Source organism: Papio anubis, chromosome 4 (genome assembly GCF_008728515.1).
Source record: "Papio anubis isolate 15944 chromosome 4, Panubis1.0, whole genome shotgun sequence".
In the NCBI taxonomy this organism is placed as follows: Eukaryota; Metazoa; Chordata; class Mammalia; order Primates; family Cercopithecidae; genus Papio; species Papio anubis.
In genome coordinates, this window is record NC_044979.1 from 56,061,261 (window position 1) to 56,088,871 (window position 27,611).

The 27,611-nt window shown below is 41.2% G+C and overlaps 1 protein-coding gene across 6 annotated transcripts in view; it reads left to right on the forward strand.

Moving 5' to 3' along the window:
• The window catches only part of CCDC146 (coiled-coil domain containing 146), a 177,136-nt gene that overhangs the window by 96,522 nt on the left and 53,003 nt on the right, over positions 1-27,611 (forward strand). For 3 of the 6 annotated variants that reach the window (XM_003896411.5, XM_009203572.4, XM_009203573.4), the window contains 2 exons: positions 22,719-22,801; positions 26,735-26,944. In XM_003896411.5, coding sequence (XP_003896460.2) covers positions 22,719-22,801; positions 26,735-26,944 — 293 coding nt within the window. Of the gene's footprint in view, positions 1-22,718; positions 22,802-24,587; positions 24,607-26,734; positions 26,945-27,270; positions 27,470-27,611 lie in introns of those variants that run through there. The other 3 variants (XM_021935320.2, XM_021935321.2, XM_031665948.1) reach the window with 2 other exon arrangements.

The following is a 27,611-nucleotide window of genomic DNA, read 5'->3' on the forward strand; positions in this document are numbered from 1 at the left end:
TAACATGTAAAAACATGGTATGGTATATGGCCGAATAGGAACAGCTCCAGTCTACAGCTCCCAGCGTGAGCGACACAGAAGACGGGTGATTTCTGCATTTCCAACTGAGGTACCAGGTTCATCTCACTAGAGTGTGTCAGAGAGTGGGTGCAGGACAGTGGGTGCAGCCCACCGAGCGAGAGCCGAAGCAAGGCAAGGCATCGCCTCACCTGGGAAGCAGAAAGGGTCAGGAAATTCCCTTTCCTAGCCCAAGGAAACCGTGATAGACAGCACCTGGAAAATTGGGACACTGCCACCCTAATACTGCCCTTTTCCAAGGATCTTAGCAAATGGCACACCAGAAGATTATATCCTGCACCTGGCTTGGAGGGTCCCACGACCATGGAGCCTCCCTCATTGCTAGCACAGCAGTCTGAGATCTAACTGCAAGGTGGCAGTGAGGCTGGGGGAGGGGCGCCCACCATTGCTGAGGCTTGAGTAGGTAAACAAAGCAGCCTGGAAGCTCGAGCTGGGTGGAGCCCACTGCAGCTCAAGGAGGCCAGCCTGCCTCTGTAGACTCCACCTCTGGGGTCAGGGTATAGCCAAACAAAAGGCAGCAGAAACCTCTGCAGATGTAAATGTCTCTGTCTGACAGCTTTGAAGAGAGTAGTAGTTCTCCCAGCACGGAGTTTGAGATCTGAGAACGGACAGACTGCCTCCTTAAGTGGGTCCCTGACCCCCAAGTAGCCTAACTGGGAGGCACCCCCCAGTAGGGGCAGACTGACACCTCACATGGCCGGGTACCCCTCTGAGACGAAGCTGCCAGAGGAACGATCAGGCAGTAACATTTGCTGTTCAGCAATATTCACTCTTCTGCAGCCTCCGCTGCTGATACCCAGGCAAACAGGGTCTGGAGTGAACCTCCAGCAAACTCCAACGGACCTGCAGCTGAGGGTCCTGACTGTTAGAAGGAAAACTAACAAACAGAAAGGACATCCACACTAAAACCCCATCTGTACGTCACCATCATCAAAGACCAAAGGTAAATAAAACCACAAAGATGGGGAAAAACAGAGCAGAAGAGCTGAAAATTCTAAAAATCAGAATGCCTCTCCCACTCCAAAGGAATGCAGCTCCTCGCCAGCAACGGAACAAAGCTGGACAGAGAATGACTTTGACGAGTTGAGAGAAGAAGGCTTCAGGCGATCAAACTTCTCCTAGCTAAAAGAGGAGGTAAAAACCCATTGCAAAGAAGCTAAAAATCTTGAAAAAAGATTTGACCAACGGCCAACTATAATAACTAATGTGGAGAAGTCCTTAAATGACCTGATGGAACTGAAAACCATGGCATGAGAACTACGTGATGAATGCATAAGCTTCAGTAACCGATTTGATCAACTGGAAGAAAGGGTATCAGTGATAGAAAATAAACTGAATGAAATGAAGTGAGAACAGAAATTTAGAGAGAAAAGAGTAAAAATAAATGAATAAAGCCTCCAAGAAATATGGGACTGTGAAAAGACCAAATCTATGTCTCATTGGTGTACCTGAAAGTGACGGGTAGAATGGAAGCAAGATGGAAAACACTCTGCAGGATATTATCCAGGAGAACTTGCCTGACCTAGCAAGGCAGGCCAACATTCAAATTCAGGAAATACAGAGAACGCCACCAAGATAATCCTCGAGAAGAGCAACTCCAAGACACACAATTGTCAGATTCACCAAAGATGAAATGAAGGAAAAAATGTTAAGGGCAGCCAGAGAGAAAGGTCGGGTTACCCACAAAGGGAAGCCCATCAGACTAACAGAAGATCTCTCGGCAGAAACTCTACAAGCCAGAAAAGAGTGGGGGGCCAATATTCAACATTCTTAAAAGAATATTCAACCCAGAATTTCATATCCAGCCAAACTAAGTTTCATAAGTGAAGGAGAAATAAAATCCTTTACAGACAAGCAAATGCTGAGAGATTTTGTCACCACCAGGCCTGCCCTACAAGAGATCCTGAAGGAAGCACTAAACATGGAAAGGAACAACAGGTACCAGCCATTGCAAAAACATACCAAAATGTAAAGTCCATCGATGCTAGGAAGAAACCGCATCAACTAACGAGCAAAATAACCAGCTAATATCATAATGACAGGATCAAGTTCACACATAACAATATTAACCTTAAATGTAAATGGACTAAATGGTCCAATTAAAAGACACAGACTGGTAAATTGGATAAAGAGTCAAGACCCATCAGTGTGCTGTATTCAGGAGACCCATCTCAAGTGCAGTGACACACACAGGCTCAAAATGAAGGAATAGAGGAACATCTACCAAGCAAATGGAAAACAAAAAAAGGCAGTGGTTGCAACCCTAGTCTCTGATAAAACAGACTTTAAACCAACAAAGATCAAAAGAGACAAAGAAGGCCATTACATAATGGTAAAGGGATCAATTGGACAAGAAGAGCTAACTATCCTAAATATATGTGCACCCAATACAGGAGCACCCAGATTCATAAAGCAAGTCCTTAGAGATTTACGAAGAGACTTAGAGTCCCACACAATAATAATAGGAGACTCTAACACCCCACTGTCAACATTTGACAGATCAATAAGACAGAAAGTTAACAAGGATATCCAGGACTTGAACTCATCTCTGCACCAAGCAGACCTAATAGACACCAATAGAACTCTCCACCCCAAATCAACAGAATACACATTCTTCTCAGCACCACATCACACATATTCCAAAACTGACCACACACAGTTGGAAGTAAAATCACTCCTCAGCAAATGTAAGAGCAATTATAACAAACTGTCTCTCAGACCACAGTGCAATCCAAACTAGAACTCAGAATTAGAGACCCACTCAAAACAACTCAACTACATGGAAACTGAACAACCACCTGCTCCTGAATGACTGCACTGGGTACATATGAAATGAAGGCAGGAAATAAAGATGTTCTTTGAAACCAATGAGAACAAAAGATATAACATACCAGAATCTCTGGGACACATTTAAAGCAGTGTGTAGAGTGAAATTTATAGCTAAATGCCCACAAGAGAAGCAGGAAAAGAGATCTAGAATTGACACCTAACATCACAAAGAACTACAGAAGCAAGAGCAAACACATTCAAAGAGCTAAGCGGGAAGGCAAGAAATCTTAAGAGCAAGAACTGAAGGAGATAGAGACAGAAAAACCCTCAAAAAATCAGTGAATCCAGGAGCTGGTTTTAGAAAAGACATCAGCACAAAATTGATGAATATTACTAGCAAGACTAATAAGAAAGAAAAGAGAAGAATCAAGGAGATCACAATAAAAAATGATAAAGGGGATATCACCACTGATCCACAGAAGTAAAACTATCATCATAGAATACTATAAACACCTCTACACAAATAAACTAGAAAACCTAGAAAAAATGAATAAATTCCTGGACACATACACTGTCCCAAGACTAAACCAGGAAAGGATTGAATCCCTGAATAGACCAGCAACAGGCTGTGAAACTTTACACCATTGAGGTGGGACTGTCAACTTCGCTTCAACCATTAGTAGCAGGAAAACAGTGTGGCGATTCCTCAAGGATCTAGAACTGATACCATTTGACCCAGCCATCCATTACTCAGGTATATTCTCAAGGATTATAAATCATGCTGCTATAAAGACACATGCACCACGTATGTTTTATTGTGGCGCAGCTTCGCAATAGCAAAGAGACTTGGAATCAACCCAAATGCCCATCAATGATGAACTGGATGAAAATGTGGCACATATACACCATGGAATACTATGCAGCCATAAAAAAGGATGAGTTCATGTCCTTTGTAGGGACATGGATGCAGCTGGAAATCATCATTCTCAGCAAACTATCACAAGAACAGAAAACCAAACACCACATGTTCACACTCATAGGTGGGAATTGAATGATGAGAACACTTGGACACAGGAAGGGAACATCACACACTGGGGCCTGTCATGGGTGGGGAAGGGGGGAGGGATAGCATTAGGAGATATACCTAATGTAAATGACCAGTTAATGGGTGCATCACATCAACATGGCACATGTATACATATGTAACAAACCTGCATGCTGTGCACATGTACCCTAGAACTTAAAGTATAATTAAAAAAAACAAACAAGCAAAACAAAATGTGGTGTTGTTTAGGAATTGTATTAGTTTTCTGTGCTGCCATAACAAATTACCACAAACTTAGTGGCTTAAACACAAATTTATCATCTAATAATTCTGTAGATCAGAAGTCCAACCTGAGCCTCAGTTGGCTAAAATCAAGGTATAACCATGGCTACATTCATTTCTGAAGGCTCCAGGGAAGCATTTAGTTCCTTGCCTTTTCCAGCTTCTGGAAGCCACCTATGTTCCTTGACTCATGACCACCTTCCTTCATAGTCAGCAACAGTGGGTCAAGTCCTTCTCATATTTCAGATCTTTCCTCCTCCTCCTTTCATTTCATGTCTGAAATCCAGCCAGGAATGATTCTCTGCTTTGAAGTACTCACGTGATTGGATTGGGCTCACCTGGTTAATCCACAATAATCTCCCCATCTCAAGGGGCCATTCTTAATCAAATTTGCAAAGTCTCTTTTGTCATGTAAAGAGAGCCATCCACAGGTTCCGTGGATTAGGACATGCACATCCTGGGGAATGCGGGGGATTGTTCTACCTACCATAGGAACTGTAGTTGCTATTACAGAACTGAAATCATCATAGGAGATAAAGAGAGGGAGGAGACAGGTTTGAAGAAGGCGGCAGCTACCAGATAATGAAGACCTTTGTACACCATGTTAAGGAGCCTAGACTTAATTCTGAAGGTGGTAAGATCCTTTGAAGGGTCTGAAGCAAGGTGAGAATTGTGTTTCGATGGAGCAGTCTGCTGGCAGCATACAGGACAGACGCAAGGAGGACAAGTGAGGAAGTCCTCAGTCAGTTTACTAATTTGATAGTGTACTGGGAGTCTGGTTACTACAGGTTGGTAAGTGATGAAAGGGGAGGGAATGAAGGGACAGAGCAGAGACTACTCTTTTGAGAAGAATTGAAGTGAAAAGTCAAGGAGAGAAAGAAGGTAATTAAATGGGAGCACAAGGCCCGAGGTGGATTTTGTCTTGTTGGTTTTTGAAATGAGAGAGATGAGCAAATTTATAGGTTTAAGATAATGATTATAATAAACTAGCTAACACTGATTAAGACTTTATTTGTGCACTAAGATACTAAACTACATGTGTACATTGATTCATTTTTTGTGTCTCTTACAACTGAAGAAACCGAGGCAAGGACTAGTTAAATATCACTTCAAGTTGCATAATTTAAAAAAACAGCAAAGCTGGCCAGGCATGGTGGCTCACACCTGTAATCCCATCACTTTTGGGGAGACCAAAGCAGAAGGATTACCTGAGACCAGAAGTTCGAGATCAGCCTGGGCGACATAGCAAGACTCCATCTCTACAAAACATTTTAAGAAAACCTAGCGGGGCATGGTGATGCACACTTGTAGTCCTAACTACTTGGGAGGCTGAGGCAGGAGTATCGCTTGAGCCACAGGAGTTCGAGGCTGCAGTGAGTTATGATTACACCACTGTACCCCAGCCTGGGCAACAGAGCAAGGTCTTGCCCAAAAAAAAAAAAAAAAAAAAAAAAAACCTTGCAGAGCTATAATTCAAAATAAGATCCACTTGACTTGTGATGTACTTGACTACTAGACTATGCTAGCCAGTAAAGAAAAAGTAGGGCCGGGTGCAGTGGCTTATACCTGTAATCCCAATACTTTGGGAGGCCAAGGTGGGTGGATCACCTGAAGTCAGAAGCTCAAGACCAGCCTGTTCAGCATGGTGAAACCCCGTCTCTGTTAATATACAAAAATTAGCTGGGCGTGGTGGCGGGCACCTGTAATCCCAGCTACTCGGGAAGGCTGAGGCAGGAGAATTGCTTGAACCCGGGAGGTGGAGGTTGCAGTGAGCTGAGATTGCGCCCTTGCGCTCCGGCCTAGCCAACAAGAGCGAAACTTCGTCTCAAAAAAACTATCACTGATGACTCAATGCCTAGGAAAAGGTAGGAGAGCATATATTTGAAAGCACAGGTGGAGAAGGAAAGGAATATGTGGCCTAATATTTTCTGTGAACGAGTTAGACGTGTGAGAAAGCTAAAGCTTGAGATAACAACCTATGGGAAAAGTCAAAGGAAGCAGTGCTGAGAGCTCAGTTGCATTTGGAAACAACTTCAAATGGCTATGTTGTTTATTTCCAGCGGTGAGAGGGGAGCAGGCGAAAGGGAGATGAGAGTGGTAACCATTTATACTTTTGCATTTATATTACCTTCCAAAGCATGCCAGCCATTCCCCAGAATGAAGCCAACCCACTAGATAATGTCAAAGTCACAAGAACAGGGTAGGCAAATAGCTATGACCACCTTGGACAAATCCAGGTTCCCTGCACACACCCACGCAAACACCTAATTGTTTCCTCATGCTGACCCCCTTCCAGATAAACTCACTTGGTAAAAGCTCTTACTGAGCTATTACTTTCCTTGGAATGTCCTAGAATTTCAATTTTTGAAATTTTTTCCATATTATTACATGTCATCCGTGAATCATGAACTCTTTTTAAACTTTATCTCTAGAGTAAATGTTTCCTTCTAGTCGCATAATTGCCAGCAGGGCAATTCAGTAACACAGAATCTATTGTGAAATCATATTTGTGAACTTATGACATTATAGCTAACCTTTCATTGTGTATACTCTTTGACAATTTAAGATTGACCTTTGTGCTATATTTCTTAGATTCTGCATTTTTGAAACATGACAAACTTGAGTTCTGTACCCATTTGTATCATGCAATGTGAAAATGCAACCATTTTCCATGTCTGATACTGTTTATGAGTGAAGCATTTTTATCCGCTAAAACTTAGTGTGAAGTTTCTAACCAGGGATCGACCTGCTTAAAAAGTTCATAATTTCACAGAAAAGTCTCTTTTTGATGGATGTTGACATCTAGATAATGATTTTTTATGTTTAAGGTGGCTAAAATCTATTCTCCACACTTTAGTCTTTTTAAGAGATACTTGTTTTTTTAGAGGAGACCAATATAACAAAGTTTATCACCTAACATTCTGAACATCTATGACTTGACCTTCTCCAATTTATGTAGAAACTGCAAGGACATATCATGTGTTGTACCCTGTCAGCTTTCTTTTTTCTGGTTCGTAAGGCACCAAAGGTCAGCAGAATGATAGAGACAGAAAACAGGAAAAGAAACCTCTGTAGTTTTCCTGCTTTTCTGTGCCCCTAAAACTAGCCAACATGCATCCTTGGCCCACCTACAATTAGGCTTCAAACCATTGCTGTTAAATATGGGACTCAACTTAGGGAAAATACAGTTGAGCATTAACTGAGTCAGAGCTAGAATCTGGCTTTATCTGCCACTAGGACCTGATCACAGTACTCTCTAGCTTAAAATTCTGTTCTAATTCCCTCTTGTTTACAGCAATAGTCTGCAAGCACATTTTTAATAGCCTTTTGCTATTAAAAGTAATACATATTGGAAAAATTAGAAAACACAGGCAGGCAAAAATAAAAACATAAAAGCAGCACATTCTTACTACCCAGAGCATATCATTTTAACATCTTAGTTCTTATCCTTCTGGATCTCTCTATATTTACATACTCATATGTAAAATAAGATCATCTTCTATGGATGGTTCTTGCTTTCTGGCTTAACAAGGTGTCTCAGCTTCACTTTGTGTCTTCCCTATACCAGACCTGTAATCAACCATTTCTAACCCTTGCTGCTTGCTTTTAGTGGGAAATAAGATTAAAGACCAAAACGTATTAGCGGGGTACTCGTTGTTAATGTGGCATTGTTTCTAGACCATTATATATTTTTTAACCTTTAAGTTTAGTGGTACAAGTGCAGGTTTGTTACATAGGTAAACTTGTGTCATGGGGGTTTGTTGTACAGATTATTTCATCACCCAAGTATTAAGCCTAGTACCTATTAGTTTTTCTTGATCCTCTCCCTTCTCCTCCCGTCCACCCTGTGACAGGCCCCAGTGTGTGTTGTTTCCCTCTATGTGTCCATGTGTTTTCATCATTTAGCTCCGACTTATAAGTGAGAACATGCAGTATTTGGTTTTCTGTCCCTGTGTTAGTTTGCTAAGGATAATGGCCTCCAGTTCCATCCATGTCCCTGCAAAGGACATGATCTCATTCTTTTTTATGGCTGCATAGTATTCCATGGTGTATATGTACCACATTTTCTTCATCCAGTCTATCATTGATGGCCATTTAGGTTGATTCCATGTCTTTGCTATTGTGAATAGTGCTGCAATGAACATATGCATGGATGTCTCTTTATAATAGAATAATTTATATTCCTTTGGGTATATACCCATTAATGGGGTTGCTGGATTGAATGGTATTTCTGTCTTTAGATATTTGAGGAATCGCTACTGTCTTCCACAATGGCTGAAATATTTACATTCCCACCAACAGTGTATAAGCGTTCCTTTTTCTCCACAACCTCACCAACATCTGTTATTTTTTGGCTTTTTAAAAAAATTTTATTTTTAGTTCTGGGGCACATGTGCAGGATGTGCAGGTTTGTTACATAGGTAAATGTGTGCCATGGTGGTTTGCTGCACCTGTCAACCCATCACCTAGGTGTTAAGCCCAGCATACATTAGCTATTTTTCCTAAAGCTCTCCCTCTGCCAACTGATAGTAGCCATTCTGACTGGTGTGAGATGGTGTCTCAGTGTGGTTTTGATTTGCATTTCTCTAATGGTCAGTGATGTTGAGCTTTTTTTCATAAAATTGTTGGCATTGGCCACATGTATGTCTTCTTTTGAAAAGTGTTCATGTCCTTTGCTCACTTTTTAGTAGGGTTGTTTGGCTTTTTCTTATAAATTTACATTCCTCATAGATGCTGGATATTAGGCCTTTGTTGGATATATAGTTTACAAAAATGTTTCCCATCCTGTAGGTTGTTTACTCTGTTGATAGTTTCTTTTGCTGTGCAGAAACTCTTTAGTTTAATTAGATCCCGTTTGCCAATTTTTGTTTTTGTTGCAATTGCTTTTGGTGTCCTCATCATTAAATCTTTGCCTATGTCTGTGTCCTGAATGGTATTGCCTAGGCTGTCTTCCAGGGTTATTATAGTTGTAGGTTTTACATTTAAGTCTTTAATCCATCTTGAGTTAATTTTTATGTATGGTGTAAGGAAGGGGTCCAGTTTCAATCTTCTGCATATGGTTATCCGGTTATCCCAGCACCATTTATTGAATATAGGTAGTCCTTTCCCTGTTGCTTGTTTTTGTCAGGTTGGTCAAAGATCAGATAGTTGTAGGTGTGCAGTCTAGGCTATTTAATGGACAAAGCTAGGAAAAAAAATTTTAAGCATGAGTTCATCCTTTGTATTTGCAATTTAATTTTAACTTTGTAGTGTTTTCACTAATTTGATTTTACAGTTGTATCTCTTTTACACAGAAAATTGATTTCTAATATAATTTACATTAAAATTAAGTTTTCTTGAGTTCTACCATAAAATTCACTCTTTTAAAGTGTTTTTAATGGCCTTTAGTGTCTACACAGAGTGTTATAATCATGGCCTAATTATGCATCCCGACACCAAAGAAACCTTGTGCCCATTAAAAGTCATTCCCTTCCCACCAGTTGCCTTACGTGTAGGAAACCACTAAATCGACTTTCTGTCTCCAAAGGTCTGCCCACTCTGGATATTTCATATAAATGAATAACACAATATGTGGCCTTTGGTATCTGGCCTCTTTCACTTAGCATATAGATTTCAAAGTTCACCCATGTTATAGTAGGCGTGAAGACTCCATTCCTTTTTATGGCTGGATATTCCATCCTATGGATATATATTTTGTTTGTCCATTTGTCAATTGATGGACATGAAGGTTTTTTCTTTTTTTTACTATTATGAAGGATGCTTTCTTCTCGCGTTCATGTCAAGCTTTTACATAGAGCATGTTTTCCAGCGGAGTACACTTTGTTTTTTCACGTGGATTTGAGTTATTGTCCCTTCTTTCCAGCATGAAGAACTGACTTTATTATTTCTTATAAGGCAGGTGTGCCAGCAATGATTTTCTCTATTTTGGTTTATATTGGAATGTCTTTATTTTCCCTTCCTTTTTGAAAGATGTTTTTGATGGATATAGGATTCTTGGTTGACAGGTGTGTGTGTGTGTGTGTGTGTGTGTGTGTTCACTTTGAATGTGTCAAGTCACTGCCTTCTGCCCTCCATTATTTTAGATGACAAGTCACTCTTACTGTGATTCCCTTGTACATAATAAGCTGGGGGTTTTTTTGTTTGTTTTTGGTTTTTTGCCACTTTAGAGATTTATCTTTATCTTTAGCTTTCAGCAGTCTGTGATGTATCCAAATGTGAATATCTTTTTTTTTATTATTATTATACTTTAAGTTCTAGGGTACGTGTGCACAACGTGCAGGTTTGTTACATATGTATATATGTGCCATGTTGGTGTGCTGTGCCCATTAACTCGTCATTTACATTAGGTATATCTCCTAGTGCTATCCCTCCCCACTCCCTGCTCCACACAACAGGCCCCGGTGTGTGGTGTTCCCCTTACCGTGTCCAAGTGATCTCATTGTTCAATTCCCATCTATGAGTGAGAACATGCAGTGTTTGGTTTTCTGTTCTTGCGATAGTTTACTGAGAATGATGGTTTCCAGCTGCATCCATGTCCCTACAAAGGACATGAACTCATCCTTTTTTATGGGTGCATAGTATTCCATGGTGTATGTGTGCCACATTTTCTTAATTCAGTCTGTCACTGATGGACATTTGGGTCGATGCCAAGTCTTTGCTATTGTGAATAGTGCCGCAATAAACATACGTGTGCATGTGTCTTTATAGCAGCATGGTTTATAATCCTTTGAGTATATACCCAGTAATGGGATGGCTGGGTCAAATGGTATTTCTAGTTCTAGATCCTTGAGGAATCACCACACTGTTTTCCACAATGGTTGAACTAGTTGACAGGCCCACCAGCAGTGTAAAAGTATTCCTATTTCTCCACATCTTCTCCAGCACCTGTTGTTTCCTGATTTTTTAATGATTGCTATTGTAACTGGTGTGAGATGATATCTCATTGTGATTTTGGTTTGCATGTCTCTGATGGCAAGCAATGATGAGCATTTTTTCATGTGTCTGTTGGCTGTATAAATGTCTTCTTTTGAGAAGTGTCTGTTCATACCCTTTGCCAACTTTTTGATGGGGTTGTTTGTTTTCATAAATTTGTTTTGAGTTCTTTGTAGGTTCTGGATATTAGCCCTTTGTCAGATGAGTAGATTGAAATTTTCTCCCATTCTGTGGGTTGCCTGTTCCTCTGATGGTAGTTTCTTTTGCTGTGCAGAAGCTCTTTAGTTTAATGAGATCCCCATTTGTCAATTTTGGCTTTGTTGCCATTGCTTTTGGTGTTTTAGACATGAAGTCCTTGCCCATACCTATGTCCTGGATAGGTATTACCTAGGTTTTCTTCTAGGGTTTTATGGTTTTAGGTCTAACATTTTAGTCTCTAATCCATCTTGAATTAATTTTCATTATAAAGAATGAGAAAAGGATCAGTTTAGGCTTTCTACATATGGCTAGCCAGTTTTCCCAGCACAGCTTATTAAATAGGGAATCCTTTCCCCATTTCTTGTTTTTGTCAGGTTTGTCAAAGAGCAAATGGTTGTAGATGTGTGAGTATTCTTACTGAGGGGCTCTGTTCTGTTCCATTGGTCTATATCTCTGTTTTGGTACCAATTGCCATGCTGTTTTAGTTACTGTAGCCTTGTAGTATAGTTTGAAGTCAGGGCGTGATGCCTCAGCTTTGTTCTTTTGCTTAAGTTTTCTTGGCAATGTGGGGTCTTTTTGGGTTCCATATGAACTTTAAAGCAGTTTTTCAAATTCTATGAAGAAAGCCTTTGGTAGCTTAATGGGGATGGCACATTAAATCTCATCCTTGGGCAGTATGGCCATTTCCTGTGATTCTTCCTATCCATACAGGCATGAGTATGTTCTTCTATTTGTTTGTGTCCTCTTTTTATTTCACTGAGCAGTGGTTTGTAGTTCTCCTTGAAGAGATCCTTTACATCCCTTGTAAGTTGGATTCCTATGTATTTTGTTCTCTTTGAAGCTATTGTGAATGGGAGTTCATTCATGATTTGGCTCTCTGTTTGTCTGTTATTGGTGTATAAGAATGCTTGTGATTTTTGCACATTGATTTTGTATCCTGAGACTTTGCTGAAGTTGCTTATCAGCTTAAGGAGATTTTGGGCTGAGACAATGGGGTTTTCTGAATATACAATCATGTCATCTGCAAACAGGGACAATTTGATTTCTTCTTTTCCTAACTGTATACCCTTTATTTCTTTCTCTTGCCTGATTGCCCTAGCCAGAACTTCCAACACTTGTTGAATAGGAGTGGTGAGAGAGGGCATCCCCGTCTTGTGCCTGTTTTCAAAGGGAATACTTCCAGTTTTTGCCCATTCAGTATGATATTGGCTGTGGGTTTGTCATAAATAGCTCTTATTATTTTGAGATGTTCCATGAATACCAAATTTATTGAGAGTTTTTAGCATGAAGGGCTGTTGAATTTTGTCAAAGGCCTTTTCTGCATCTATTGAGGTAATTACGTGGTTTTTGTCTTTGGTTCTGTTGATAGGCTGGATTATGTTTATTGATTTGCGTATGTTCAACCAGCCTTGCACCCCAGGGATGAAGCCCACTTGATCATGATGCATAAGCTTTTTGATGTGCTCCTGGATTTGGTTTGCCAGTATTTTATTGAGGATTTTTGCATCGATGTTCATCAGGGATATTGGTCCTAAATTCTCTTTTTTTGTTGTGTCTCTGCCAGGTTTTGGTATCAGGATGATGCTGGCCTCATAAAATGAGTTAGGGAGGATTCCCTCTTTTTCTATTGATTGGAATAGTTTCAGAAGGAATGGTACCAGCTCCTTCTTGTACCTCTGGTAGAATTTGGCTGTGAATCTGTCTGGTCCTGAACTTTTTTTGTTTGATAGGCTATTAATTATTGCCTCAATTTCAGAGCCTGCTATTGGTCTATTCAGGGATTCAACTTCTTCCTGGTTTAGTCTTGGGAGAGTGTAAGTGTCCAGGAAATTATCCATTTCTTCTAGGATTTCTAGTTTATTTGCATAGAGGTGTTTATAGTATTCTCTGATGGTAGTTTGTATTTCTGTGGGGTTGGTGGTGATATCCCCTTTATCATTTTTTATTGCATCTCTTTGATTCTTCTCTCTTTTCTTCTTTATTAGTCTTGCTAGCGGTTTATCAATTTTGTTGATCTTTTCAAAAAACCAACTCCTGGATTCATTGATTTTTTTGAAGGGTTTTTTGTTTCTCTATCTCTTTCAGTTCTGCTCTGATCTTAGTTTTTTCTTGCCTTCTGCTAGCTTTGGAATGTGTTTGCTCCTGCTTCTCTAGTTCTTTTAATTGTGATGTTAGGGTATCGATTTTAGATCTTTTCTGCTTTCTCTTGTGGGCATTTAGTGCTATAAATTTCCCTCTACACACTGCTTTAAATGTGTCCCAGAGATTCTGGTATGTTGTATCTTTGTTCTCATTGGTTTCAAAGAACATGTTTATTTCTGCCTTCATTTCGTTATTTTCCCAGTAGTCATTCAGGAGCAAGTTGTTCAGTTTCCATGTAGTTGTGCGGTTTTGAGTGAGTTTCTTAATCTTGAGTTCTAATTTGATTGCACTGTGGTCTGAGAGGCAGTTTGTTGTGATTTTTGTTCTTTTACATTTGCTGAGGAGTACTTTACTTCCAATTCTGTGGTCAATTTTAGAATAAGTGCGATGTGGTGCTGAGAAGAATGTATATTCTGTTGATTTGGGGTGGAGAGTTCTGTAGATGTCTATTAGGTCTGCTTGGTGCAGAATTGAGTTCAATTCCTAGATATCCTTGTTAACTTTCTGTCTCATTGATCTGTCAAATGTTGACAGTGGGGTGTTAAGTCTCCTATTATTATTGTATGAGTCTAAGTCTGCTGTAAGTCTTTAAGGACTTGCTTTATGAATCTGGGTGCTCCTGTGTTTTATATATTTAGGGCAACTCTTCCTGATGAATTGATCTGTTTACCATTATGTAATGGCCTTCTTTGTCTCTTTGATCTTTGCTGATAGTTTAAAGTCTGTTTTATATAGACTAGGATTGCAGCCCTGCTTTTTTTTTTTTTTGTTTTCCATTTGCTTGGTAGATGTTCCTCCATCCCTTTATTTTGAGCCTATGTGTGTCTTTGCATGTGAGATGGGTCTCCTGAATACAGCACACTGATGGGTCTTGACTCTTTATCAATTTACCAGTCTGTGTCTTTAATTGGACCATTTAGTCCCATTTACATTTAAAGTTAATATTGTTATGTGTGAACTTGATCCTGTCATTATGATGATGTGCTTCAGGTTATTTTGCTCGTTAGTTGATCTTGGTTTCTTCCTAGCATGTGGACTTCTACATTTTTGGTATGTTTTGCAATGGCTGGTACCTGTTGTTCCTTTTCCATGTTTAGTGCTTCCTTCAGGATCTCTTGCTTGGGAACAGGCCTGGTGGTGACAAAATCTCAGCATTTGCTTGTCTGTAAAGGATTTTATTTCTCTCCTTCACTTATGAAGAAACTTAGTTTGGCTGGATATGAAATTCGGGTTGAAAATTCTTTCCTTTAAGAATGCTGAATGTGGCCCCACTTTCTTCTGGCTTGTGAGTTTCTGCGAGAGATCTTCTGTTATTAGTCTGATGGAGGGCTTCCCTTTGTGCCAACCCGACCTTTCTCTCTGGCTGCCTTTAACATTTTCCTTCATTTAAACTTTGGTGAATCTGACAATTATGTGTCTTGGAGTTGCTCTTTTCAAGGAACATACTTGAGTGGCATTCTCTGTATTTCCTGAATTTGAATGTTGGCCTGCCTTACTATAGGTTGGGAAGTTCTCCTGGATGATATCCTGCACAGTGTTTTTCCAACTTGGTTCCATTTTCCCCGTCACTTTGAGGCACACCAATCAGATGTAGATTTGGTCTTTTCACATAGTCCCATAGTTCTTGGGCTTTGTTCATTTATTTTTTACTCTTTTTCTCTGTTCTCCACTTCATTTTCATTCATTTTGATCTTCAGTCACTGATACTCTTTCTTCCAGTTGATCAAGTCAGTTACTGAAGCTTGTGCATTTGTCACGTAGTTTTCGTGTCATGGTTTTCATCTCTATCAGTTCTTTTATGGTCTTCTCTGCATTGATTATTCTAGTTATCCATTCATCCATTGTTTTTTCAAGGTTTTTAGTTTCTTTGCGCTGGGTACGTAGTTCCTCCTTTAGCTCTGAGAAATTTGATTGACTGAAGCCTTCTTCTCTCAACTTGTCAAAGTCATTCTCCATCCAGCTTTGTTCCATTGCTGGCGATGAGCTGCATTCCTTTGGAGGGGGAGGTGCGCTCTGATTTTTTGAATTTCCAGCTTTTTTGCACTACTTTTTCCCCATCTTTGTGGTTTTATCTGCCTTTGGTCTTTGATGATGGTGATATACTGAAGGGGTTTTGGTGTGGGTGTCCTTTCTGTTTGTTAGTTTTCCTTCTAACAGTCAGGACCCTCAGCTGTAGGTCTGTTGGAGTTTGCTGGAGGTCCACTCCAGACCCTGTTTGCCTGGGTATCAGCAGCGGAGGCTGCAGAAGATAGAATATTGCTGAACAGCGAGTGTTTCTGTCTGATTCTTGCTCTGGAAGCTTCATCTCAGGGGGTGTACCCAGCCATGTGAGGTGTGAGGTGTCGGTCTGCACCCAGTGGGGCATGTCTCCCAGTTAGTCTACTCAGGTATCAGTGATCCACTTCAGCAGGCAGTCTGTCCATTCTCAGGTCTCAACCCTCTGTGCTGGGAGAACCACTGCTCTCTTCAAAGCTGTCAGACAGGGACATTTACATCTGCAGAGGTTTCTGCTGCTTTTTCTTTAGCTATGCCCTGTCCCCAGAGTTGGAGTCCACAGAGGCAGGCAGGCCTCCTTGAGCTGTGGTGGGCTCCACCCAATTTGAGCTTCCTGGTGGCTTTTTTTACCTACTTAAGCCTCCACAATGGTGGGCGCCCCTCCCCCAGCCTTGCTGCTGCCTTGCAGTTAGATCTCAGACTGCTGTGCTAGCAATGAGGGAGGCTTGTGGGTGTGAGACCCTCTGGGCCAGGTGTGGGATGTAATTTCCTGGTGTGCCATTTGCTAAGACCCTTGGTAAAGTGCAGTATTAGGGTGGGAGTTACCTGATTTTCCAGGTGTTGTGTGTCTCAGTTTCCCTTGGCTAGCAAAAGGAATTCCCTTCCCCCTTGTGCTTCCCAGCTCTGCTTCAGCTCTCACTGGTTGGGCTGCACCCACTGACCAGTACTGACTGTCCAACACGCCCCAGTGAGATGAACCTGGTACCTCAGTTGAAAATGCAGAAATCACCCATCTTCTGTGTCGCTCACACTAGGAGCTGGAGGCTGGAGCTATTCCTATTCGGCCATGTTGGGTGCCCCCCTGTGAATATCTTTTTGTTGATTCTACCAGGGATTCTTTGAGCTCTTGAATATGTTTTTATCCCATTTGCAAAGTTTTTATTTCTTCAAGTATTTTTTCTGTTCTTTTTTTCTCTGGTTCTCCCATTACATGTAATTTAGTGGACTTAATGTCCTCCATTTCTGTGACAATCTGTTCGTGTGTCTTCATACTTTTTCTCTCTGTTCTTCAAATTATATACAGTAGTCCCCACCACCCCATCTGCAATTTTATGTTCTGCCATTTCGGGTATCCGTGGTCAACTATGGTCCAAAAATATTAAGTGGAAAATTCCAGAAGTAAACAATTCATAAGTTTTAATTGCATGCTCTTCTGAGTAGTGTGATAAAATATCTCATGGTCTCACTCCATCCCACCTGGAATGTGAGTCATCCCTTTGTCCAGCATGTACACACTATGTATACTACCCACCCATTGGTCACTTAGTGGCTGTCTTAGTTATCAGGTCCACTGTTGCAGGATTGCTGTGCTTGTGTCAAGTAACCCTTATTTTACTTAATAATGGCCCAAAAGCACAAGAACAGTGTTAGTGGCAATTTGGATATGCCAAAGAGAAGCCATAAAGTGCTTTCTTTAAGTGAAAAAGTGAAAGTTCTCAACTTAGTAAGGAAAGAAAAAAAAAAAGTTTGCTGAGGTTGCTAAGATCTACAGTAAGAATACATCTTATCTGTGAATTGTGAAGAAGGGAAAATAAATTTGTGCCTAGCATATACTGGTTAGGTACTATCCATTCAGGGATCCTTTTGGGGTCTTGAAGCACATCCCACATGAATAAGTGGGCACGTCTGCCTTCTCTACTTATCTACACGTTTACTGATTCTTCTGCTTGCTCAAATCTACTGTTGAATTCCTCCAGTGATTATGATTTTCTACTTAGGAATTTCAGTGTAGCTCCTTAAAAATTTCTTCTTATTGACAATCTCTATTTGATGCATTGTCATCATACTCTCCTTTAATTTTCTAAACATGGTTTCCTTCATTCTTCAAACATATTTATAATATCTTCTTTGAAGTCTTTGTTAAATCTAACATCTGCATCCTCCCCAAGAAAGTTTCTGCCTGTTTTTTGTTTTTTTTGTTTTTTTTCCTGTGTAAAAAAGGGCTGGGGATCTCACTATGTGGGATGGGGGTCACACTTTCTTGTTTCCTTGCATGTCTCACAATTTTTCATTGAAAATTGGACATTTTAGGTCATATATTGTAACAACTCTGGATTCTGATCCTTCCCAGGCTTATTGATGCTGTTTTGTTCTTGTTCTTGTTGTTCATTTATTTATTTGTTTAGTGACTTGGCTGGACTAATACTGTGAAGTATATTTTTCCCCCACAGTAGGCAGCCTCTGATGTCTCTGCTTAGATAGTTGTCCCTTGTTTTTTTGTTTTTAAACTTGAGTTCCTAGGGGTTGCCCTGGATCAGTCACTGATTGGTCAGAGGTCACGCTTAAGCCCCCTGGGCCAGTAAGGTTTTCATCCTTTTCCATTGGGTCTGTGTGTGACTTGGCAACAACTTTTGAAGTTCAAGGAGTTTATATACCTGCCACTTTTAACTCAGGGACTGACAGCTTGGAAGTACCCTCTCTAGTTGATCTTGGGTGGCCACAGCCATGGGCTTTTCCACAGTCTCCTGGACCACCAGTATCAAGTGTGAATTTTTTTTACTGTCCCTCATCCCAATTTATCTGTTAAACTTCTGCTGGTCTGCATCTGTTAGTATCACAGAGCTATTGGCCTACTCTGTTAGCCCTTATGATATCTATTTTTCTATGTCTATTATTTTTTACATTGCTCTGGGACATGAATATACTACACTCTGTTCCAAATAAAGTCAAAGGCAGGGCTGCAGAGCTGCAAGTCCTCACAGCTTGCTCAGCCCCCAACCTGGTCAGAGCCTCTGTGTTACTGAGCAGGAGCTGGGGATATGGGAAACTCGGATCTGTTTTGTTTGCCCTGCGAAGGGTCTGCCTGTAGAGCAAGACATTAGGGAGTGAGTACTGGCACTACCAAACAGCGACAGCTGCCCATGGGGAAGAAGGGGAGGATGAGTGCTGAGTGCTACCGTTTCCTAGATCTTCATCTGGGATAGATCTTGATCTTCAGCAATAGGAAAGTGGGGTACATGGGCACCTCACTGGCTGCAAGCCTGCCCAGAATAGTTCTGAAACCTGGAGCTAGAGGGATGGATGCAGCCCATGGTTCAAATGGCAGTTTCTTGCTGAGCTTCAGTAGATTTTATTGAATAAGTGTTTCTCAATTTATTATATACCCTTAGGTCAATTTCCAGATATTTTAAATGGTTGTCTTAAATTATTTTGACCAGTTAAATCAGTGTTTCTTTTCTTTTCTTTTCTTTTTTTGAGACAGAATCTCATGCTGTCACCCAGGCTGGAGTGCAGTGGAGTGATCTCAGCTCACTGCAACCTCTGCCTCTGTGGTTCAAGCGATTCTCCTGCCTCAGCTTCCCGAGTAGCTGGTAGTACAGGCATGTGCCACCACGCCTGGCTAATTTTTTGTATTTTTAGTAGAAATAGGGTTTCATCATGTTGACCAGGCTGGTCTCGAACTCCTGACCTCAGATAATCTGCCTGCCTCGGCCTCCCAAAGTTCTGGGATTACAGGCATAAGCCACTGCACCTGGCCAAATCAATGTTTCTTTGAGGAAGAGAATTCATCAAGCTCTTCATTGCACCATTTTGAAAGTCCCACCCACCCCCTGGATTGGTCTGTAATTTATAATTTTACTTATTTGCTTTAAATCAGCAGTCCCCAACTTTTTTGACACCAGGGATCAGTTTCTTGGAAGACAATTTTTCCATGGAGTGGAAGGAACGCTTTTGGGATGAAACTGTTCCACCACAGATCATCAGGCGTTACATTCTCATAAGGAGTGCACAACCTAGATCCCTCACATGCGCATTTCGCAATGGGGTTTATGCTCCTGTGAGAATCTAATGCCACCACTGATCTGTCAGATGCAGAGCTCAGGTGGTAATGCTCACTTACCCACTGCTCATCTGCTGTGCAGCCCAGTTCCTAAAGCCCAGGGGCTGGGAACCCCTGCTTTAACTTGCAATATTAAAACATTGCAAAATGCCAGATACAATCATTTACTTAAAATAAAACTACAGAATGTAGTTTCAGTATTCTGTCATTTCTTTTGTATCTATCTCTTCAAACTTTGGCCTACCTTAAGGCAGGGCCTATGTTATATTCATTTCTGTTTGTATTATGCAGGGAGCATTAAGTAGGAAGTAATGGTCTTTTCAGCTTAAGAAAAAAGCTAAATACTATCTGTTTTTTGAATATATGAATCCACAATTACTTTACCCAGTAGTTTACCTTCAGAAGCTGAGTGATTAGCTAGTTACTAGACTAGCCCCTAGTTGGTCTTCATTGTACACATATACATACAAACACACACTCACATATTTACCTTTTCATAATCTTTTCCCAGCAACTTTTCTCCTTTAAGTGTGTCTACTTGTAAAGGCTTTTTTATTTTTTTATTTTTTTAAACTTCTTAGATTTTAAAGGCATAGTAACTATGGTCTGTACACTTTGGGAAACCAATGAAAATGTTTGAAACATGAAATAAATTCTATATTGGCTAAAAAATACTGCAGAACCAAAATAAATGTCTGTAAAATGTGACATTAAGTCTACTTACCAACAGCAATTCAACAGTTAAAAAGTTACAAATAGGCCGGGCGCAGTGGCTCATACCTGTAATCCTAGCACTTTGGGAGGCCAAGGTGGGTGGGTTGCCTGAGCTCAGGAGTTCGAGACTAGCCTGGGCAACATGGTGAAACCCCATCTCTACTAAAATACAAAAAATTAGCCGGGCGTGGTGGCATGCGCCTGTAGTCCCACCTACTTGGGAGGCTGAGGCAGGAGAATTGCCAGAACCCGGGAGGCAGAGGTTGCAGTGAGCCGGGATTGCACCACCGTACTCCAGCCTGGGCAACAGAGTGAGAATCCATCTCTGGGGGAAAAAAAAAGTTATAAATAAATTATATTTAAGGTGGCATATGAATAGATTTTAAGATATTTGATATAGGTAGAGTATCCTCAAAGGTCTTAAAGATCTTGTTCACCATGTTTCACCCACAGATTAAAGAAAAAAATGAGGACTGTAGGGATTGGAAGCCAGGCCTGATACCAGCTAATATGGCCCTCAGGAAAGATCCCCAACACTTTCACAAAGAAGAGATGGTTTCATAATGTATTTAACATTTTTCTACCCTGATGTGGGTAGAAAGACCATGAAACCCCACTGTATACACTCAGACTTTTGCATTTTGATAGCTTCATTCATTCATTTGCTAACAAATATAAGCAATTTACCTAGCACCTATACTGTGCCTGGGATTCTAGTAATACTTTGGCTGAGGATACAGTGAAGGACAAGGTAATCTGGGCCCTTTCCTCATAGGTCTTATATACTAGCTGGGGAAGTATAAAAATGTTTTTAATAATGTAAGTAAATTTATTCTTGCAGATTGTAATGTTATGAAGCACAGCGTTCTTTAGGGGTAGGAGTAAGTACATGTGGTAATCTTCCTTAGATTTGGAAGTCAGAGAAGGCCTTCTTATGAACTGATATTTAAGCTGAGGCATGAAGAAAGAGTTGGAGTGAAGCGGAGGGAGTGAGGAATGACTAATCAGAGGCCCTGGAGAAAAAAAGAGACTCACACACTTGTGGAAATCAAAGGCAGCCAGTGTGGCAGAAGCACTGAAGCACTGGAAGCCTGAAGAGGGTGTTGTGTAAGGAGGCTGTGGGGGTGTTGGAGTCAGGCAGGACCTCAAGGTCTTGAATACCAAGGGTCTTGAATTTTATTCCATTTGAAGTGTTTTGAGCACCCAGCATAACATAACCTTGACTGATTTTTAAAAAGATCTGCCTGAAAAATCTCCCTGGCAGAAGGGCAATTAGGAGGTTTTGTAATCGTCCAACTGAAAGATGATGAGACTTGGGCCAGTGAGATCGGGGAAGGGAGAGGAAAGTGGATAGATTCAATAAATACTTTAGAGGTAAGGGCCAGGCGCAGTGGTTCACGCCTGTAATTTCAGCACTTTGGGAGGCCAAGGCAGGTGGATCACCTGAGGTCAGGAGTTCAAGACCAGCCTGGCTAACATGGTGAACCCCCATCCCTACAAAAAAATACAAAAAATTAGCTGGGCATGGTGGTGCGCCCTTGTGGTCCCAGCTACTCGGGAGGCTGAGGTATGAGAATCGCTTAAACCCAGGAGGCAGAGGTTACAGTGAGCCAAGATTGCACCATTGCACTCCGACCTGGGCAACAGAGTGAGACTCCATAATAAATAAATAAATGAACGTAAGAACAACTGGTTGAAAAACAGAAATATTCTCTTTAGTTCTATTTTGATACTGTCGCTAGCAGTTGAAGTCAAACCTAATACAAATGCTCATTGCATTACGATTTTAGGATGGTAAAACTTTAGTGTTTGACGATATTTTATGATGTCCGTTAACTAATTATCACCTAACTCAGAGAACAGATCAAAAGTCATTTTAACTAGAAATAAAATGGGAATAAATAGTACCTCTTTATGCATTGGAAACCTTTCCATGCTTCTTTGACAGCAGAGGCAAAGACATCATGGTACAAGGGAGTGATCGTGGGTTTTTGGAGCTCAACCAGCTCTACAATTTTGAACAAATCATTTTTCTAAACTTTATTTTCAAATGGAGAAGATAATCTTTATTTCACAATATTTTTAAGAATGAAATAACTGATGGGCAACACATACTCTAATAGCTGTTCAATAACCATTCATTTTCTCAATTTACAAATAGCCTTTCCTATAATCTACACTATTCAGATTATTTGTTAAACCTTGAATTTTTTTTTAGAATTAGAAGAATTTAACTCAATTCTCTTAATTTCCAGACAAAGAAATAACAGCCTAGGGAGATGAAGAGACTTGCCTGAGGACACAGAATGTACTGGGGGCAGAATAGAACCAGCACTATTTTCTCCAAACACTTGGCATGTTTCCAGTACACTACATTGCCTCATGTGTCTCCTCTAATGTTGAATGGAGGATTTTATAAGATATCCATATATCCATTCCATCGCCTGCTTAAGAGACTAAAGAGGCTGGTGATTAATAGTGACCTTTTGTTCTCTTTGCTAGTTATATGCTATGGGAAAACTTCCTGGAACCAGAATGGCAGAGTTAAAAGCCAAGTATACCTTGCTGCATGACGCCGTGATGAGGTACGCAATTTACCAGTATGGAGACATGATTAATCATCTTTAAATTTCTTAGTGGTGATGAGACCTGTCTTCATTTGCATTCCCCCATCAGCAGACCCTGAGGCAAGGATTTGCGTTCAGGTACTTTGAGAAGTGATACGAGAAAGCATCATGAGCAAGTGGGGAAGTGCAACTGGGAAGGAAGGAATCCAGCCTTGAACGGGCCATGTTCATCTGCGAGTTTATACGATGGGCTACTGGGGCTCAGCCTCACAGAGGAGCCTCTGAGTGGTTCACCTCAGCACTCTCCCCCTGAAGAGTGAAGAAACTGGAATATTTGCCCACCAGTTTCCACCATTCATTTTATTACAAATTACTCCCAGGTAGATTACCTCTTGACACTTCTAGCTTGCCCTTTGACAAACGAAGCAAACTTTGATGGCCAGAGACAGCTCTCAGGCAGAGGGACACAGGTGCTGCTGACATATGGCAACTGTCCACCAAAGCTGCCGGTGGGCAAGAGGATTCTGGTGGGACACTGACAGTCTCTGCATAGGCCACACCTGCAGGACCCTTCTCCCATGTCTGTTCATCACTCAGAGGTGTAGATTCTCCAACAACCCCAGCCTAAGTCTGCTGAGACCCTGTCTTTACTTCTCACCTCCTTCCCATATCACAAGCTACTTACCTTGCAAGTCCCAGTCAGCAACAGGTCAGAAGAACAGGCTACCACAGAAGAGTCCAGCAAGCCTGCCTGAGCACTGGCTATTAGCCACTGGGAATTAAGAGGGCAGGGGAGTGAAGAAAAACCCTGATGTGCTGTGATTCTTTACCACTCCAAAGCCTCTTTCTTTCCTTTTCCCCCATCTTGTCTCATGGTCTTGCATGGTGTCTTCATCAAAAGCCAAGTAACAACAGCAGCAGATAGAAACTCCATGCTGCCACTCCCCAGCCGTCCTCTCCCCGCAATTCCCAATCACTGCCCCTCCTTATCTTGCCCAGAGAGATTTGGCTACCTTGAGGGTGAAAGCATGAGGGAAGAGTGAACAACTTTGAGAAGAGGAGAGCTGCATTCCTATGCAAACTTCAGGTGCACCCAGGCTCCTCACACCCCTCCAGAGCCCCCAGCCTTCGTTCCTCATCCTCAAGCCCAAGCCAAGTCCTCACCCTCGCACCTAATGGAGGTTCCATTCCCCCATAGCTGGTCACGCCTGCCAGTGTGTTCTCAGAGTTCTCAAGACTCAGGAATTTTGAGACGTTAAGTGGAAAGTCTGGAGTCATCTTTTACAGCGTACTTCACACTGCCTAACTGAGAGGAAATGCCATGCAGTTCTCTAGGCATCCCTCCAATCCTCTTTGCAGACACAAGGAATATCAGTGTTTCCTGCCCTCTGGATAGCTCTTCTCTGGAGCCCAGTGGAGATTTGCAGGGTGCTTTGACTTAACTTCCTCCTCCCTTGGCCCGCAACTCAGCTCCCTGGCCCCTAATGACAAGTAGCAATGCAGGACCTCAGCTATGGCGTTATTTCTTCCTCTTCCAGGTTGTGTTGCAAAACAGTTAACTTCCCTTCTGCTACCCACATTTTACCTCTTGACCACTTAGTTCCCTCTATTGCCATTGCAAACACTCACCATTCTCTCCTACTCCCAATGCCTGGCGGGTGGGAAAGATATGAAGCAGACATAACATTCGTGCTGCTAGGACTGCAGCTGGGCAGATATAGCCTGGAAATATTGAACTGAAACTGAAGGAGTCTTCCATAGAAACTGTGTTATAAGAGTTGTTAAAGTCTTTTCTACTGGTGTCATGTTTTAAGTACATGTGGGTAAGTTGCCATTTGTGTTCTGGCTGGAACCCTACCACCCTGTCCTTTCTGTGGAGAAACAGGCACTGTAGCCTGGGCCAACAGCTTACAATTTCAGTAGCTGAATCCTGACTTATTAAGGAGATCAGATAACTTTGGATTTGCAAAGTTTATTAGTATACATAGAAATTGAATTATAGGAGAATAATTGCAGCTTTCATTAGTGAAAATTAGAGGTTTCATTGTAGCTATTGTTATTGCTGTTTGGTACCTAACATCATGCCTGGAACGTGTTATGTCTCAGTAAATGTTTTGCTAGATACTGTTGAGCAAATAACATTGTAAAACCTGGGACAATGGATGTATCTGTACTGAATTGAGAATATCACAAAGGTGAGGCAGGCACAAGGTAACTTCAGTTGAGACTGGCTTGATCAAGTCATTGGGCATCTCTGCAAATGAGCTGGAACTTCAAGATTTCTCTTGGTGAGGACAGTTGGTGGGGAGCACACATCAAAAGAGAGCTCTGGTTCTAAAACAGGAAGTGGTGAGGGCTTACTTCAAATAGGAGAGGTAGCTAATATAAGGGTTTCTGGGATATACGAATCCTATCTACTGGTAAGGTTGGGGCTGTTGCTAGCTGATGCTAGCTTGTAGCATAGAGGAGTTCTACAAGATAGTGGAGATTCCACCATGTCCTTTTTCTACATCCTCTGACAGATGTTTAGTCCTTTTCCCTACACAGGGCCAAGGCCATAGAACATAACTGGGGTTGTAGGAATCTCCCTCTACTGTGACCTTCAAGTCCAGCCCTAACCAGTGTTCATCTTAGAAATCTATAAATTTATTTATATTCATAATTATGTATGGGAATTTCTCTTTCTAGTTTCCTAATAAAGTGCCTTTAGAAAAGTTTGTCTTTTCTTAGTTCACTAAGTGGGGAGAGATTTTCCTACAATTACATTACAAGAATTCAAGGGAGCTAGGGTTGTTTGGGGAGTTCAAGGGGAAATCTCCTCTTTCCCTATCATTTATCCCCTTCTAGTAAGTCATAATCATTCTTCAAAGTCAAGTGCAAATGTCACATACCCATTGAGTGATCCTTTTTCTGTTGTCTCCTGCTGTCGTGATCTGGACACCAGCGGTAGTACTTGTCATCTGGTATTCCTCCCCATCTGCCAGATTGTAAGATTCTTGAAGCTAGGAGCTAAGCCTTATTCACCTCTTGCACCTAGCATAGTACAGTCATCTCTTGGTATCCATGGGGGATTGATTCCAGGAGCTCCCGCAGATACCAAAATCCATGGATACTCAAGTCCCTGATATAAAATGGTATAGTATTTGCATGTAACCTAATCACATCCTCCTGTATACTTTAAATCATTTCTAGATTACCTGCGATACTAATACAATGTAAATGCTATGTAAATGGTGGTTATGCTATATTGTTTAGGGAATCGTGACAAGAAAAGTCTGTACATGTTCAGTAAAGAAACAATTTTTAAGTAAACATTTTATTTTGGAATAATTTTAGATTCATAGAAAAGTTGCAAAAATAATATATGAAGTTCCCATCTATCCTTTACCCATTTTCCTCTAATGGGAGCATCTTACATAACCATGGTCGGTCAAAACTAGGAAGTTAACATTTGTATATTACTATTAATTGAACTCCAGATTTTCAACAGTTTTTCCACTAATGTTCTTTTTTTGTTCCAGGACCCAATGCAGTATACCCTACTATATTTAGTCCTCATGTCTCCTTGATCTCTGTGACAATTTCTCAGTGTTTCCTTGTTTTTTTAAATCACGTTGACAGTTTTAAGAGTGCTAGTCAGGTATTCTACAGAATGTTTCTCAGTTTGGGATTTTTCTCATATTTAGACCAGAGTTAGGTGTTTTGGAGGAGAATACCACAAAGGTGAAGCACACTCAATTTTTTAACAAAAATTTTCCCTTGTGGTTGATTGAATCCACAAATGTGGACTCCGGACATGAAGGGTCAACTGACTTGGCACAAAAATGTCAGAGTTGAGCTGAGCCCAGGAGTGGGGAGCAGCTATCCTCACTAGACCCCCACAGGAGCCACAAAGGGAACCGAGGGTGTACATGTCTCATTACATGAGTCTCTGTTTTTCATGTAACTCAGCACACAAGAGTCAGAGGTCCAACTGCTACAGAATGCCAAACGTTTCACTGAGCAAGTACAACAGCAGCAGTTTCACCTGCAGCAAGCTGATAATTTTCCAGAAGCATTCTCCACGGAGGTCTCCAAAATGAGAGAACAACTTCTCAAGTATCAAAATGAATATAATGCAGTGAAGGAAAGAGAGTTCCATAATCAGTACAGATTAAATAGGTAAGTGAACAATGCTCTCCAGCACACTGAAAAGTCATTTCCTCATAAATAGAAAAAAAAAAATGAGATGAAGTTGGAGGTAACTGAAGGAGTAGGAGACAGCAATATGATGATGATTGCAAGCCTAGTTCTCTTGAATCCTTAGAATGGAATGGGAAGTCCCTGAACAAGAAAATTACGCTTCTCGAATAAAAGCTCAGGTGACAGAGGTGCCTGCTGTGTTTTTCGTGTCAGGAAAGCCATCTCATTGACAGCTGCAGCCAAAGAACACACTCCATCAAACAAGTTCTTAGCACTCCCTTGCCCTCCCCCTGCCCTGGCAGTGGCCCCTCATGCGTGCAGTACCAGAGCACGCATCTGCATGGTGGGTGCTTCTCCCCACATGCGTTTTCCAAACAAGCCTCCGTGAGCTGAGCTTCACATCTCATCTGGCTCATTCTATTCTTCTAAGAGAACAGCAACAGGACCACATACGCAAACTTCATCTCCTACTACTAGGCTATTCCTCAGGATCAAGGAGAAAAGGTACATCCTTTTGGAAGACATATTTACTTATCCAAATTTAGAGGACGTCATTTAGTGAACTAAAGCAGACATTAAGTGCTAAAAGGGGAAGTGTTATTTTCAAAATCTCTTCTAACTTTCCTCCCAGGGAGTAGCAAGTCAG